We start from the raw sequence: 18,010 nt of genomic DNA, 5'->3' as shown, positions 1-18,010 counted from the left end.
ATTGCAAACGCGCGCATCTTCAAGCATGTCGCCTGAGCTCTTCTTCATAAAACCAAGGGAATGGAAGATAAGGCGGCAGGCGGACGGGGGTAACAAATCTCAGCCAAGACTGTGTAACGCATTCATGGAGCTCCCTCTGTTGGATGGACGCGGCCTCCATCGACAGACGCGGTCACCTTAAAAAGAGATACAAATAAATAAAATATGCTTATATATTTATTTATCATAAATATTATTATTATTATTTATATATTTATCATAAAAAATATATAAATATTTTTAGGTGACTGTTGCAGAATATGTTGAACAACAAAATATGGCTACAATATATTTTATTAACTAATGAATGAAATGGGGCTTCAACTAACAATTATTTTCATAATCGATTAATCTGGTGAAGTTTTTCTTGAATCAGATTCTAAAATAATATTATAACTTCCACACCCTTTTTCAAAAACATAACTTCATTTCAAATTGAAAGTTCAGAAAATCCACATGCAAATTAATTATGATTCTGTTATTTTCTAAAGTAAAAGCAAAAGTTTTATTTTGTTTCCACACAAATATAATTAGCCAACCTTCATGTAGCATGCCAGAAATTGCGAAATATTTACTATTGAGAAGCTGCAGTTTTGATGTTTGGACAATTTTACATTAAAAAGGTGCCTGAATGATTCATTGATTATCAAAAATAATTCTCAGTTAATTTGATAATCGATTATTTGTGGATTAATTGTTGTACCTGTAGTGTGGAAAATTGGAAATGTGGCAAGAATTGGAGAGTGGAAAGCAGATGTTTCAAATGAGCTGAACAACTTGCATTTGGAATGGCAATGATGGGGGATGAGCTTGCATGTTCTAAAATTTTTAGTGCAAAATCTAATCATTTGGGGTTCATCAGAAGCTCTGCAGTGATCCAACATTATTCTCTTATGGCAACACCCATGTCACTCACCACACCAGGCTTTGCCCTTTAAAGCCATACACACTCAAAGTCACAGAACAAGAAGAATGGGCAAAAATGTTTTCGTGTTTACACTATTATTGCAAAATACAATATATCCAATTAAGCAATGGGATTATCAGAAGAAGAATTGATTTTTATTTTTTTTAATTGCCTTAGTGGGCTTTCTCTAATGATATGTGAAGGATTTACTGTTTGATTACATTTCAGGTGTATTTAACGATTGGGTTAAATATATTTGCACGTAATCTGTTTGTTTTAAAACATTTATTGAGGCACAGTTTCTCTTCAAATTGTATGTGCACTACTTTATAATTAATATTGACGGTATTTTTTTGTTCCAATATTTAAGCACAGTGTTTATGTTCAAAGAGGTCATGAGGATACATTCACTTAGAATGATATTAAATACACTTTTATGAGGGGATCCTCATTTTGTATGCCAGTATAGGCTACCAGTATTGGTCTGTTGATGGGATTTGGAGAGCTATTTTTCTGAGGTAGTACTTGGTGTCCAAAGTAGCCCCACTAGTGGTGGCAAAAGGAGATGCATCCCACCGGGGCTCTGGCATGGAGTGGGAGGCGGCAACCTGCAGCGAGCATCGTTGCTTCTCGCCTCTCCTTCTCGTTATGTGTTTATTGTGTGCAAGGAGCACATAACAGGACGAGGGGAAATGGAGAGTGAATGCCGAAGAAAGTGGAAGGCAAGATTTGCCCTGAGGCGAGACATCTTGAAGGAGTTCCTGGCTGAGTTTCTGGGGATATTTGTCCTGATAGTGAGTAGCCGTCCCGTCTGCCTGTGTGCACCTGTCATTCAGCTTAAACCGCCGCTTTAAAGCTGCTAATTAGGTGTCTCCATACCTCTCGTGGGACTCTGCTGTCTGTCACATATGTGTCTCTATTAAGACACATAGCGCACACTTTGATGTGGAACAACTTCAGCATCACAATGTTTGCTTGTTACAGTACATGTGGTATATTTGCGAGCTTTTCCCCACTTCTTTCCACCTCCACCTGTCACCACCTAAGTTCAATGACTGTGACCCATTAGTGCAGACTTCTTATGTGTGGATGAGTGCTCTCATTTGTTTTGTCCTAACTAAGTGGGGGGATTCTTTATTTTGCTCGGACAAATTGCGTCTGGCAGTTGGAAGCTCTTGTTGGACAAGGGGCTAGTGTTGAGGCTGCCTATAATTGGAATGGTGGAAAAAAACAACAACAACAACAATGAGCGGCTTCTCGTCCCTGTGTGTCTCGCAGCTTTTTGGATGTGGTTCAGTGGCCCAGGCGGTCCTGAGCAAGGGAGCTCTGGGGGAGCCCCTCTCCATCCACCTTGGCTTCACTCTGGGACTTATGATGGCCGCCTACATTGCAGGAGGGGTTTCAGGTAAAAGCACCTGGACACAATGTTTGCCTACTTGTCCGAAATGTGGTGCAGACAATCAAATAGCTGCTATTTACACGGCTGAAAAAGCATGAAATCCATACATTTTTATAATCGATACAGTGCGCAATGCAAATCAGTATGTGACAACCAATGAAGTTTCTTATAGTCTTTGTGGATCTAGTTACAAGCTAGATGAATGGATAGATTTGGTACTTTATCCACAGCAGAAATATTCACAATTGCACCAAAGTAGTTGCAACCAACAAAGTCAAAAGAAAAAAAAGACAAGAGCAGCATTTGAGGTGAACCCAAGAAAAAAATTTAATCTAATCTGAGCTAGAAGAAAAGGAGACTGATATTTCAGTCATCACCTGTTAGTCCATGGAAAGTAATGAAGATTAAAAGTCATACATATGATCCAATAAAACCTCAGCAGTATCGCTGAGATGTGCCTTCTTCCCATGTTTTCATAATCTCCTACCTTGCCATTATACTCTGTCTTGCTAGGATTACTAGATCCATCTTTGCAGCTCTGGATCATTTGAACAGTTGATTGGATGCTTCATATTGCTAATGAGTCTCTAAACTTTATACATTTGTGTTTATGTCCAAAATGCATGGTGTTCTTATTTTTTTCCTGTGGTACTACTAGAATGCTCCCAACTGCGGGAGACAAATTCCTCATGTTGGCCAATCAAAATTCTGATTCGGATTCTGATGTAGTGGCTGGTGTAATTTGTCTGCACCGACAAGTTGGTTGGAGTGGATGATGCTTGCGCTGTCTAGTTGCTCACTCCGTGGTTACTGAGAATACTAGTGGTAAGGCTTGAGAGGACAAGGAAGTTAATATATGGAGAGCTTCTGCTGCATGACTGGGCCATTGGGTCCCGGGGTCCACAGCACAGTGGGAAGCTTCTGTGGGACGACATGTCTGAAGATGATCATAGGTATTGGACTAATGAGCTTTACAGGGGCATGGGTCTCCAGAGAGGAAGGTAGGGGGGTAGGGGGTCAGGTGTGACGAGCCTGCCTTTCAAGACTTCCCTGGCGGGAGGCCCCCGTCGCCGAAGAAAACACAATTGTCTCCTCTTTGTAGTCCCCCATTTCGGACGACGGCGGAGCGCAAGTGTGACACATCCTGGTCACTCTAATGACCCGCGCTCTACGTGTGCCTTAAGCCGCTTCAGCCAGATTATGTCACATGCAATCGGGCCCGCCGCTTCTGGCTGCTTTGTCGCGCCCGGTGTTTGTGAACAGGATGGGGAGACGAACAATGGACGCATGGTCGATGCCCCCCGGCGGTGTCACCACAGAGAGGTCAAAACGGAGATCCCAGAGTGTTAAATAAATGAGCCCACACTGTCAGCGCAGGCCCGCAACATTTGGATGGAATGTTGTTCACTCTGGAGTTTTAGGGTGGATGATGTCGGTGAAGGGTGGAGCTCATAGGTGTCAAACTCAAGGCCCAGGGGCCAGATCCGGCCCGCCATGTCATTTTATATGGCCCGCCAAAGCAAATCATGTCAACTTGTATGATCCTTGCTAAAACCTGTACCAAACTTTAATTTGCATTTGCAAGAAATAATAATGTTGAGATTCTTTTATTACTTTTTTACAGTCATTTGAACAATAATTTAACAATATTATTTCTGATTTCAAAACTAGTAATCCATCCATTTGTTGTGTATATGTATTAATATGAGAGGATTAAACATTTATTTGGTGTCACTGTCACAACGGCCCTTGAGGGAAGCCACACAATCTGTTCTACCAACTAAGCCATACCAACATGCTGTTGTTGCACTGCTGCTAGCTGGTGCCACCAACAAGACTAGCTGGTTACCACATATACCAGTTCCTGGTTGCGGCTTGCCGGGTGACTTTGGCTCATTTGGTTGAGCAGACTACCCACTCACAGAGGGTTTGGATGTTTGAATCTTGGCTGTTTTGCTTTTGTTGCTATTTTGCTCTTGCTGGTACCACGAGCAAGCTGTTGCTCTTGGATCTCCGTCGATGCCATTCTGGTCCCTCCAGCTCCAAACGAGCTCTCGTAAGTAAGTGTAAGTGCCGCCCTCTGAAAACCTTTGTGGCTGCCCAGCAGATGCACAGACTGTTGGATCAAACGTTGCCCCTAATGGGGAAAAATCTATGCATAATTCACGCCAGGCCTAAAAAGTTTGACTATAATGTGCGGTAAGTGCTTCTAAATGTCACAAAATGCTGGCAAATGGCTATTTTTGTCTTAATGAAGCTGCTCAACTCACCTCATAAACATGAGCCCTTTCCATCAGTACAATGATGATGTGTTTGCGGTTGTGTTGCTCCAGGTGCCCACGTGAATCCTGCAGTCACCCTGGCTATGATGATGCTGGGCAAGATATCCTGGAAGAAGTTTCCCGTGTATGTGGCCGCACAGTTTTTAGGGGCCTTTGCTGGGGCCTGCTGCGTATATTTGTTGAATTACGGTGAGTGAAAATATCTCAGAACATTTTCTGGCTACACTCCTTTGTGTTTGTTGAAAATCTTTTCTATGACTGATTCCATGTCTACATGTGCATTTTGTGCTTTCACTGTTCTTTGATTGCATTTGTTGTTCTCATAGATGCTTTAATGGAATTTAGCAATGGAGAATTTATTATTATCGGAGAGAATGCCACTGCTGGAATATTTGCATCTTATCCTGCTAAGCATCTCTCTACGCTCAACGGATTCCTTGACCAGGTAATAACTAAAAGAGGCCATGTTCAATTTTGGTGTTGCGACGTAGTACCTGTATGTTTGTTAGACAAAACTTTGCCCATTGATCTGTGCTCTTGGTTTCCATATAGAATTGTTGATGATGAGGAGTGCAAATAATGTTACGCAACACTGACTGTCCTGGATGTAGAAACTACTAGAGCATGTAAAGATGCTTGAGAGTACACATACTGTGCACTCTTGGGCACGAACGTTAACGTTGATGTGATTTGTTTGCCGACGAGTGAACAATTGCGCACAATGCTGAAAATAGATATCACGTGTTTGGGATATGTTGATGTGGGTTGCAACATTAAAAGCCATACAGGAGGATTACATTTGCCGTTTTCTGATTTGTATGGAAACAGCCGTAAGTTTCGCATAAAGCTGCCTTGAGAAGCCAGCAGGGTAAAGGGGAAGTCATGTAACAAGCTTAAACCAATCACGGGTGATTGCAATTTAAAAAGATCTTGTTAAAAGCGGCATCTTAGTTTAGTTGCTTGTGGTTTGGTGTTTTCACGGATTGAGTGCCTGTATGTCTTGTCAGGTGGCAGGAAGTGCTGCATTGATCCTGTGCATCCTGGCCATAACAGACTCGAGGAATATCGGCGCCCCCAAAGGCATGGAACCACTGTGCATCGGCCTAATCATCCTGGCCATCGCCGTGTCCATGGGTTTGAACTGCGGCTATCCCATCAACCCTGCACGAGACCTCAGCCCGCGACTCTTCACCGCTGTGGCGGGATGGGGGTGGGATGTTTTCAGGTAAGTGAACCCCAGGAAATACACTGGTACCTTGACTATGTGTGAGTTTATTTCATTCCGTGATTAAGGTCATAACTCAATTTCCCTCCGTGAAATGAATTAAAATGCCACAGCCCAAAAGTCAACACCTTATTTTGTTTGTATGGTTCTGATTTGGGAAACTTACATTATACTGTAACATCAAAAAAACAAAAACCATTGAAACGCCATAAAAAATCTTAACACAAGATAGGTCGGATTTTATGTTTCTGTAATTTTCTGAAATGTCAAAACAAATTAACATTCCTGAAAAAAAATTAACAAATTGCTCTTGTGGTAACGTTGCACAGTTGTGACCAATCACCTTCCAGTAAGTTAGAAAAAACAACCGCACTCATAGATTGCGTAATAGAAAATGGAAAATTGTAGTTGTGTGTTTAAAAATTGGGGGCATAAGATTTTGATGCTATTAGCACGTGCAGTGTTGTTGCCCTGGCTCACTGCTTGCTAACACTCCCTCAGTGCACATCCCCGCATGAAAAGCAGAAGTCACAGCCACATCTCTTTCCTTTCAAGACTCTCTTTGTTGTTAATATTTCAAAAGGCGCTCGTGTATATGTGCATTCTGGAATTGTACCGTGCCATTCAGGAGAACATGGAACATTTCCCTGCCAGTGATATGAAATATTTAATGATTTTGTTTCTGAAATGATGATGAGGTGTCTTGACCCTGCAGTCAGATTTGACTTTAAACTACTGTAAGTGTGATCACACTCCACTACATGGTGCACATTGTGGCAATTTTGTAGAATATTACATATTGCACTGTAACTATAAAAAACAAGTATACATATTTTGGGATTCCTTGAAAAATCTTTGTGAGAACAACACGGCCAAGTCCATGAACCCTAACTGACAACTGCTTCTTTATTAGATAGTACCCATCCATTTTTATCGAAGATCCTATAAAGTAACTAAACTGCATAACATTTTGGGGACTCCTAAAATGTTTATTCTTTCTCAAATGAGCTGATCATACATCAATGATCAATGTCTTGCGCCACACAGTTAAGCTTGAATTCCTGCTCAGGCAAAGTCCCTGCATGGAAAGTTGGACCGTATTCATCTGAACTCACTGATTGGATGACATGTTGGTGTGTCAGTTGCACCAGACTTTCTAAAACCCTGTTGGCAACTTTCCATAGAGGCGCTTTGAAATTCCAACAATAAGTGTTACGTCGTGTAAAGACTCTCGAGATCATATTGTGTCTTCATCCAAATCAAGTCTGCATTGTTTTGATGTGACAAATGAGAGGGATTGAAACCAATACTATGGTCCGTCCGGAAAACATTTACAGAGCTTCCCCTATTTTGTTTTTTATGGCCTAATTTAAAACCGGTTACATTTATCCAAAACATTTTGCCTCACATAGCAGTCTCTTATGTAAAAATCATGTTTTGAGATTCACTTTGACAAAGTGAGCCCGTGTCCTGGGCAGATCACCTTAAATGAGGCGGCACATAAGTGGATAATCCGGTGGCATGCTGCCTGCCGACAGCATTGGACTTCCTGGGAGCCTCCAGGAGGGACACGACAGACCCCAACCCTCAACAACACCCCCCACCAGTCACTTGTTCACTTTTTCCTTTTCTTTCATCTTAAATAAATGTGTGTCTGCTTTCACCTGCTGTGCTACATTGCTAGAGACTAATGGCTCACTTAAAGAGTGAGCCAAAGTGACAATGAGGACACATGCAGCAGACACAGAGCTGCTTATTAGAAGACTTGACTTTAATCAGGGATAAGGACGGGACGCTTACATGCGCCAGACATCAACATTCATGCACACGGCTAGCCAGCAAGTGTGCAGAATTTCGTCCGCGATCACACAAATCATGTATTTTCATTAAATATGTCCATGAAATCGCATGACGATTTAACACTTTTATTACAAATTAAATCAATTGACTTTGGTGTGTGTTCATGTTCATGTGTTTTTCTGGCAGGGCTGGAGGTTGCTGGTGGTGGATCCCTGTGTTTGGACCTATGGTCGGCGGGGCAGTGGGAGCCGCTATTTACTTCCTTTTCATCGAGCTGCACCATGCCGAGCCCAAACCACAGGAAGAAAACAATGGCCAGCAAAAGTATGAAATCATAACTCTATCTTAGAACTAAATACAGTAACGAAATAAACGCCTCCTTATTAAGCAGTTGAAGAAATGTATGATTTCTTCTAGCCAATCAATGAAGAAAGGCAATTGTAATTACAAAAACAGTATTGTTTCATAAAAAATAATTTACTCTCCTGTTCTATCATTATTAAAGCATTTTTTTAAATTATAGTTACTTAGTTAACAAGTTATATAGTTAGTTAGTTAGTTAGTTAGTTAGTTAGTTAGTTAGTTAGTTAGTTAGTTAGTTAGTTAGTTAGTTAGTTAGTTAAAAGGTCATTTCATCGACCATAGTTGACCCGGTACAGCATTTCAAGGTGTTTACTACAATAGAATTTCTTCATTCAAAATAATTTATTGGTTTTCCTCAGAATTATCAGTAAATCTAGGTACGTTACAATCTGAACATATATCAGGCTATTAATATAACAATTTAGTAGGAAAACTGTACTTGCACATGAATCATGTATGTACTATATATGTCAAGGGTACATGTATACTTAGGGGTATTTACACAATGAGACACGTTCATTCTATCTTAAAAAGCATGCCGATTAAACGTAGTGTACTTACTGTAGCTATTGCATATGTTAGCCCCTAAATAGGTTCATTTGGTTATTCTCTGGAGGAAATAATGTAGTGCCCCTTACTTATTTTTACTATTATCCAAGCCGCACCCCCCCCACACACACATACACACACAAACATATTGTTGAACTACACAGTTTTGTGAACTTCATGTTTCACATATTTTATTCCGAATAAATAAACAAGAATGCAGCAAATTAGTATTTAAATTAAGGAAATCAAGAGAGAATAAAAAAATCAACAACTTAATTTTAATTAATTTGATTTAGATTGCAATTTCGGCTTATTTGGCCTTGTGATATTTATTGAATTGTATTAATCATGTCTGAGCAGCCAGATACGTTTACTGTGTGCATTATGGAGGTTACACTATATAAGAATGCATTAGAGTACAAAGTACTTGTGTGTTTGGTAAAATCATTATGTTTTGCATGTGTTCAGAGCTGTGTCACTAGATTGAGTTGTTCCTTTTTCATTTAAATTTTTTTGTTCCTAGAAACTCCCGCCTTAAACAATTCTATGCATGTCCCTTTGTATTCTGTGGCGGTGACACCTAAAGGTTATGCGATATATGGTTGCGTCATTATAAAAGCCCTATAACACTGTAATTGTTTACATGTAGAAAATAGAACTTTAGTGTAAGATAGAAATATTAAACACATTTAACCTATATGTATTGACTTGACAGTATAGGGTTATGAATTGCCACATTGTGTGTTTCATTTGTTGAGGACAGTTGAAATGTACACATGAAGTTATTTTATCTTGTGTACATTTTGTGGATGTGCACGCGTGCTTGTGTGTGCGTGCATTAGTGTGTCTGCGCTTGTATGTGTGTGTGTGTGTATGCATGTGTGTGTGTGCGTGTGCGTGTGTGTGTATACAAGTACTTTGGTCGCCAATAAAACAGAAGGGGAAGCAAACAGCCTAGACCTGCCTGTCATTAGAGCTCTTTTGCAGGTCCCTGGTGTCAATAATAATGTGATCGTCCTAATGTGAATCTAAACATTCTCACTAATATGGTCAACAATGTGGAAGAGCAGAATTATTGATAAACCTGTGCACTTAATGGACATTGAAATAAAGATTCAAGTTTTAAAATTCACATATTTATTGAATATCATTCAGTAATGGTGTTGTAGTGATTTCCAACAGGAGGTTGAAAGCTTGTTTGGGAAGCCTTTTTTTAAATAATATTTTTAAACCCTCCTGTCTTTTCTTTTGGCCCACCAAAAATATTCATGGCTCATTGTGACTCTGCATGATTAAAGGACAACTTAAGGCAACATTTTTCTCTGCAAGAATTTGATCTATTTGCCCAGACTAGTCTAAACACAAGATTTTTATTGTATTGCGTTTGTGGATGAAGAATTAAGATTTTAAGACCCTTTCCCACAAAGAAATTTTGATCAAAACAAAATGTACCAGCGAAGATTTGCGACTTTAAACAAACCCTGACGAGAACGCAACATTCACTGCCGTTGAAAACACTCGCAATTGTTCGCTCCTCAATGGGATAGGGGTGCTTTAACGCGGCCTCAGCTGTCGACTGAAAACTGATATCAAAATGTGCTCGGGTTTGCACTGCTAACGGGATGTGACCAAACCCAGAAAACAGCTGAGCCTTGACTTCCCAATGGACACTTTGACATCGCTTTCAGTTGACACGATATGACAAAATACAACCTTTTTCATGTAATATTACAGGTTGTGTTTTTTTTCTTGTAAAACAAGACATTGTTCTTGTAATATTGAGAGCTCTAATTTGGTAGGCTGGCGCATTCAGCATAAAAAATTGGACATAACCTCTTTTTTTATGCTAGTGCATGTCTAATCTGTAGTCTTATCTAGTCTCACTTTGGGGACGTGTTGCTCCCCTTGGTGATCCAGCGTATCGAGTTGTAAAAAAGTAATATGTGATAAAAATCTTGAGCACTTTCCCTTGTGCCAATGATTCTTTTTTTATGAAACTGATGCACAGTTGTATTGCTAAATGCATTGAACAGCAGTGGTCCTAAGATGTAACCTTGAGGAACTATCTTGGGCAAAGCCGCAAAGTAGATAGTGTGACTGAATCCATTTTAGGACATTAACAGATGGTTTGAAACGGGTCAAGCAAAAATGCTTTGACAGCCTTTGGCGTTGTTAGACTAATGAGGAATCTAAGAAATACACTGATGCACAATTCATTTTTCCATATAGTGCTGTTATATAAAGCTTATATAAGATCATGGAGAATGGATGAAGGTTCCGTAGTCCCAAGAGTGCACCCTTAGCTCATCTAATAATAATAACCTGACACTATAACAGCTCTTACAGTATGTATGAGCTGAGCTTCTCTATTCTTTCTGGGTATTTATGATCCTTTTTTTTTCTTCATTGGCGTAGACAGGCGAATAGTAGAATGTTACTGGATTTGTTTCTGATAGGCTGAAGGTGGAAAAGCATGAAAGTAGAAAGTATTGTCCCGTCTTGAATAAATCTTATTCATAAGAATTCACAAAGTACTTCACAATAGTAATAGATTAGTCACACATACAATACAGAAAGAGAACATTTTGCACTTCATAAGAATAGAGAAAATTTCCACACTCATTTCTCGGAACCCTCCAATCATTTCTATTTGAGCACTAAGCACTGCCAGGTAGTTCATGGGTCATGTTGTGTTGCATCAGACACCCTCCACACTGTTCATACCTCGGCTGTTTCGCAACCTGATGGCTGTTTCGATCCTCGTGACCTGACCCCGGCCGCCCAATCAGCACAGACCCAGTGCCCCTTATCCAAAAGCAGCCAGCTGCCGGCCTTGCCGTTATGTACTTTACTGTAATTCTCGTCCTTTTAGTCCACATGACCATGAAGAGACCACTCTGACACAAAAAAGAATCTCATTGAAGGAATGATGAGCGAGTCCACTGTGTCTGTACTCAAAGTCCTGTGCTGTCTACTTCTAACATGTCACGCTGGAGATGGAAGGAAGATGAGAGGAAATCCTACAGGTAAGTAAAGTGAGGACTTCACATTAGCAAGTATTTGTGAGTACTTATATCAACATACTATATGTGGATATACCGTATGTATATGTACACAGAACATATACACAGACTAGTACATTCATACACTATATAATATAAATATGTAGTTATACACACATACCTACATATAGTGCTGTAGAATTGAAACTTTTTACTAAATGTTGTGTGATATTTAGTAAGTTGATGTTAATGCTTAATGAAGAGTTAATGTTTAGTAAAATTCAATTTTTAAAAAGCCTTCCTAGGTATTGTTAGTGTAATGGGACAGAATTTTCAAGTTATGTTGAAGTCTCCAAAGGTTCCCGCTTGTTTGCTCAAATGTATTTTTTTAAAACCGTTTGAAAAACAAACAAAAGAACTGAAATGTTATACTGCTTGTTTCTTATTATGCATTTGAATATGACTCAAGCCACTAATCTAATACACATTGTGATGCATGTGATGAAAATATGATGAAAAGCTCTGATCAGCTTCAAACAACAAGTCATCAGAGTTGTTTTGATTTCATCACTGCATTCCCGTTTCACTAGCACATCATTTTAGTGTGCGGAAGCACTTGAAACAAGTCTCAAATATAGCATTTGTAGAAATTCTCGTGCTAACGGTTTGCTGGTTGGTTCACTGACATTACAAACAACAGAGCGAGGTGATTAGAGAGCTCCTATGGCAATGACGGTTTTTCTTTTTCCAAGTAGCTCACAAGATTTTGCTTCACTGTAAAGTAGCAACTGTAAAATTACTGTACTTGCAAAATACCTCATTGCACAGCATTAATGTCCAAACTGTTTGCAACAAACATTTTGAACTTTATTGTATTAGTTGTAATAGAAAAATGCTACGAGTAAAATGGTTGTTCTACTAATGCACTGGATGGTCCTACTAGTGAAGACAAAGACTGTGTTATCGAGAGTCCATATACTGGTATGTACATTTTTTTTAATTCAGTATAGTAGATTTCAATTCAGCTGTCTTTAACTTTGTATAGCATTCACAAAGACAAAGTGAACGGCTATCTAGACCTCAAGCTTGATGTCAAGGATATGGAATAAAGGCTCAAGCAATTTTCCACATGCAATTGCTACGCTCGCATAATTCCGACAATACAACAGTTTCGATATTACTTGTAACTATTCACCTGAGAGCAAACATGAGAGTGCGTCAGCTGTGTTGTGTTACTCACAGATAAGCCTGTGTGTGTTTTCTCTCCCTGAGATGCGGCCCTCCCAGCAGACAAGTGGGGCTCTCTGAAGGCAAAAGAGCCCCACGTCAGCAGCTCGCTCTTCCGGCTCTTGGTGGCGGGGGAGGACACCTGCACGCTGGAGCCGACGCAGCTGCACAGCCTCTCATCCTGCGGCTTCAACGCCACTAATCCCCTCATCATCATCACTCACGGGTGGTCGGTAAGGTCACGGTGCCGGCCAGCTCGCTGTGAAGCGTGACGTGGGAAAAACTCGCTGGGGCTACACCTGCGCGGTTTAATGAGGGTCTATCAAAAAGATCACAATGCGTACTTTGGATTGGATCATTCATTTAACAGCTAGTTTTATTGTTGTGCTTGCTGTTCACACTGAGAGCCTGTGATAATATGTCCCCCTCATTTAATAACTAAATCAGGTGACCGTAATGTTAGAAACAAGATGACGTTCAGTTCTACATCATTATTATTATTGTTGTTGCTGTTGTTATAATAATAATACTAATGATAATTATTATTATTTTATTATTATTATTTTACTTTTTACTAATTTCTTTTCTGGTTGTACTTCCAACTTGTATTCCAAATTGAGTTTTGGTGGTCGAGTGCAGAAGAGTTTGTCCTGTGATGTTTGGTCAGGTGGACGGGATGATGGAGAGCTGGGTGAGCAGGTTCGCCTCCATCCTCAAGACTCATCTGAGAGACGTCAACGTTGTGATAACCGACTGGCTGTCTCTGGCTCACCAGCACTACCCCAGAGCGGCACAAAGCACGCGCACAGTTGGAAAAGACATAGCACATCTATTGTCCTCACTCAAGGTACCAAAAAGAGTTTTCCCCAACTGTACAACATTTCTGCAAGTGGGACTAGTTGAACAATAACACTGCACTTGAATATTGGATTTGCAAAGCTAACTGCACTTAACTAATGATTCAATTTGAATGCATTACATGAAGATTTTATAAATATCTTATTTGGAACTTTGACACCAAGTTTTCAATGACTATTAATACTCGTGATATTAAGTAATAACAGACGACTATTACTCCTGCTGTCACAGGAGCGCTATGAATATTCACTCCGGAAGGTTCATTTGATTGGCTATAGTCTCGGCGCTCACATCTCTGGATTTGCCGGAAGCTATCTTAAAGGGCCAGAACAAATCGGAAGAATTACTGGTGAGTTTGAAGAGCAATTTTGTGGGGAACAGCAATTCTTGCTGACCTTTGACATTTGCGCAGGTCTGGATCCCGCTGGGCCGTTGTTTGAGGGCATGTCGCCAACTGACAGGCTGTCGCCCGACGATGCCGAGTTTGTGGACGCCATTCACACGTTCACCCATGAGAGTCTGGGTCTCAGTGTGGGCATCAAGCAGGCTGTGGCTCATTATGACTTTTATCCAAATGGGGGGGACTTCCAACCCGGATGCCACCTGCACAACATCTACGAGCACGTTTCCCAATATGGCCTTCTTGGTAAGAAATGAGCATCGTAGTGGTTGTTATTGTTAAATTGTTATTCATTTATTTCGAAATGATTTATCTTGCAAAGACCGTCAGTCAGACAGGAAGGGCAGCGTGGCATCCTCCTCCGCTGCTCTGTCATAACATTGTTTTTTCTTAATTGGTGCCGCCACCTCAAAACAGAGATTTGAGGAGCCTGGATGCGCTGAGCCCGTTCATCTTCGCTAGTGTTGACAGTTACTCCTTGTGTGCGTTGGAGCAGATGAATTTAATTCCCTCCAGCTGAGTGCGAGTGGCTCGCTGATTTGTGATGTTTTGGTGCCTCTCTGTGAAAAAAAAGATGGCGAGCGCCACATTAAAGTATCTGTCAAGCTCGGTAGTTAATTAGCAACATGTGCCTATCCTTTCCTGTGCTCGGTCCGGCTATCCGAGGCGAGCTGCCTCCAGGCTATGCAGTCACATGATGACTTGAAAGGGGATGTGACAACAGCAACGTGTGACAGGTGTCAGCCTTAGACAGGAATTACGTCCATCTACGTTCATCTAGATGTCGTTATGAAAGCCATTCACAGCCCAAGCCCGCTTGATTGATCACTGTTCAGCAGCGGTGCCTCGAGATACAGATTTAATTCAATTCCATACATCTCAAATAATCTTTCCCAGTTGACTTGAATGACATAAATAATATATTCAAAAAAACATAAAAGAAAAACAGAACAGAAAGAAAAAAAGGTAGGCCTGATGTGTGTTTGTTTTTCTTGATATAAATAGCACTAGGATTTCAAACTAGGGTTAAGGTTTTAACTGAGCGCAGAATTTTTCAGATAACCTATGCTTCAAGAGTTCAACACTCACAGGCATGTTTTCTTTATCCTTAGTGAAGGATGACTCGGAGTTAGTTGTGACCGTTTTTCATGCACATTTGGCAAAAGTGCACATACCACATGCAACAGATCTATTCGATGATGTCATTACTTGAGTGCTATCTTTAAAAACTTGTAAAAAGTAACTCTTTCCTACTATTTTGTCAGTATATAGAAATTTTGCACAGTACTGTACTGTAACTGTCATGAATAAATTCAGCCTTGAATAAATATCATTTTGATTTTATGCCGCAGGCTTCGGGCAAACGGTGAAATGCGCCCATGAGCGTTCCGTGCACCTGTTCATTGACTCCGTGCTGAACGACGAGCGCCCAATCAGGGGCTACATGTGCAGCGACAACCGGGCCTTTGACAAAGGCGTCTGTTTGGACTGTCGAAAGAACCGCTGCAACACGCTGGGCTACAATATCAAGAAGGTTCGCACAGGACACCGCAGCAAGAGGCTCTACCTGCAAACACGTTCAACAATGCCCTATAAACGTACGTACAAGAAGAAATTCTCCTATGATTCTACCATAAACCATGAATCTTTTTTGTGCTTCTAAAGCATGCTTCCTTTGCAGCTTGGTTTTTAACAATTATTTTTATATGCAGCGGTGCCTTGACTTAGGAACGTAATTCATTGTGTGAACATGCTTTGTAATTGAAATCCTCTTTCTTCAATGAAATGAATGAAAAAGTGAACAATAACCAAAGGCACAGATGTCACTGGGGATAGGGTTGGGGTTTTATAATTAATTGGCAACTCCACTAAAAAATGTTAACAAAAATCGAAAAGCGATCACAAATGTATTATAACACGTAGTAAAATATTATTCCGACATTTAGCAATTTCCTTTTAATGAGAAAAAGATGGCCATAATTGAGCCAAAATAATTTTTGTATTCAAAGAGCTGAAGTTGGAAATGACAAAGTTTCAATCAAGCAGCTAAAATGGGTTAAGTAAAAAAAAATTTTTTAAATGGACAATGATCAGAGCGTTCTGCCTTAATCTTCCTCCTGTACAGTTTATCACTATCAGATGAGGATCCAGTTTGAGCATTCCATGCAGAGCACCAAACCCTCGCTCAGCATCTCCCTCACTGGCACAGAAGAGGAGAGCGGTGCACTTCCCATTGTCTTGTGAGCACCACCTTCTGTCATACGTGTGCGCCATGCGCTACTATTGCAAGCAAGACACCCTTTACAAATTAATAATTCACAAAATATGCAGTTTCTTAATCAAACAAGATGTTGTTGTATATTGTCTAACACAGCTTCATTTCTCAACTCTGCAAGCACCGAGCAGGTTTTGGGGAATAAGACGTACACCTTCCTGTTCACCATGGACAAACATTTGGGAGATCTGATGTTGCTCAAGGTCCACTGGGAGGGCTCAGCTTTGTGGACAAATATGTGGAACAGAGTGCAGACCATCATGCCATGGGGTGGACATGACACCAAATCACTGCTGACAGTGGGCAAAATCAGCATCAAAGATGGCGACACACAAGAACGGTAAGAAAACCTGGCTTTTTCACAACTCCAAAAATGGAAAAAAAAAAGATCTTATGAATAAGAGTAGAGTATAACACATACGTATGTGCCTGTCACTATTGTTAAATTCCCTATCCACATGTGTTGCGTCACCATTTTTATTCAAACATACGTTGCTTCTATGGATTGTAACTCACACAGATGTGACAGTTCTAAGCTTATTTGGACACTAATTAAATGTTTATTATTTACTATGATTATTATGATTACCATGTTATAAACACTGTAGATTTTGCCATTCGTTGTAATTTAAAGCTATGACATCTCGGGATTTTTTTTTTTTGAGTCCCCCCAAAAAATAGTAAACATTTGTTGATCAGTGTAATTCTCTCTGAGACTTGAAATAAGGGTGATACATTTTTCCAAGACTCGAATTCATTACTGTGGAATTTCAACGCCATCTAGTGGATGATCTTCCCTCTTGTAGTATCTGTGTTTAAAGTTTGCCTGTGTGCCCCCCCCCCCCTCTCCCTCCTTCTCCTTGTAGGACAGCTTTTTGTGCCATGACAAATGATGGACATGTGGAAATGTCCAAAAATAAAGTGTTTGTGCGCTGTCAGCGGGAGCCACGAAAACAGCACAAGAGGAAGCACAGTTAAAGAGATGAGGCACACACCTGCTCCAATGACTGTTTTTCTCTTTGGGCTCCGCTTCATGTCTAGGTGAGGATGTATAGTGCAAAGATCGGGAAGGTTTCATTGGATATGTGACAAAACAAAACCCCAAAAAATTTTTATTGCAACACAACCTTCCTGCAGATAGCGTTCAAAAAAGTCAGGTCATGTGGACCCGGGTTGGTGACCCGTGTTCTAACATTTCTGGCATTTGGGAGAAAACCATTTGAACATGGCTAGTTTAAATATTAGCAGGTGACACTGAACTCGCTGTTGGAAGTTCAGTGACATTATGTTGACTTTTCTAGGGCTATATCGTAGTAAATTTAAGATTGCAAATGTGAAAAAATGTCAAGAGTGTGTTAAATCTCTGGAACAACAAGAGTGGAAAATGTTAAAAAGTTGGACTTTACAGCCAGTGTGTATATTGGGGCTTTGTGTTGGTGTGCTATATTTTCAGGTGGGACTTTTCAATTTGAGCACGACTGCAGTAAGATAACTTGCTCCCTTGTTCTAAAATTTAGATAGAATCAGGCAGTAAAACACACAAAAAGCGTACAACTTTCATATTAAGCAGAGAAAAACACGCAAATTGTATGAATTCATTCTGTAATTTTTGAATGCGGTTTTGATGGGTTTCAATAAAAAAAATCCACCGTTCATTCCATTTGCAAAACCTCCCAAAAAAACA

At 40.3% G+C, this 18,010-nt stretch overlaps 2 protein-coding genes across 2 annotated transcripts; both read left to right on the top strand.

Moving 5' to 3' along the window:
- Nucleotides 1-1,503: 1,503 nt before the first annotated feature.
- On the top strand, nucleotides 1,504-10,531 carry aqp9b (aquaporin 9b). Its single transcript, XM_088370674.1, has 6 exons — nucleotides 1,504-1,740; nucleotides 2,225-2,351; nucleotides 4,679-4,816; nucleotides 4,954-5,072; nucleotides 5,635-5,852; nucleotides 7,839-10,531. The coding sequence occupies exons 1-6, from the start codon at nucleotides 1,639-1,641 to the stop codon at nucleotides 7,999-8,001; spliced, it is 867 nt and encodes a 288-aa protein (XP_088226800.1). The 5' UTR covers nucleotides 1,504-1,638; the 3' UTR covers nucleotides 8,002-10,531.
- An 834-nt stretch (nucleotides 10,532-11,365) lies between these two features.
- lipca (lipase, hepatic a) lies at nucleotides 11,366-17,981 on the top strand. Its single transcript, XM_088370729.1, has 9 exons — nucleotides 11,366-11,590; nucleotides 12,839-13,026; nucleotides 13,461-13,640; nucleotides 13,883-14,000; nucleotides 14,064-14,297; nucleotides 15,404-15,649; nucleotides 16,177-16,291; nucleotides 16,448-16,666; nucleotides 17,193-17,981. Exons 1-9 carry the CDS (start codon nucleotides 11,491-11,493, stop codon nucleotides 17,302-17,304), a joined length of 1,512 nt encoding a protein of 503 aa, XP_088226855.1. The 5' UTR covers nucleotides 11,366-11,490; the 3' UTR covers nucleotides 17,305-17,981.
- Nucleotides 17,982-18,010: the final 29 nt, after the last annotated feature.

Source organism: Syngnathus floridae, chromosome 3 (assembly GCF_059516105.1).
Source record: "Syngnathus floridae isolate MCC-2025c chromosome 3, RoL_Sflo_1.0, whole genome shotgun sequence".
Taxonomy (NCBI): Eukaryota; Metazoa; Chordata; class Actinopteri; order Syngnathiformes; family Syngnathidae; genus Syngnathus; species Syngnathus floridae.
Note: the sequence above shows the minus strand (reverse complement) of the source record. Positions and strands in the feature narration are given on the sequence as shown.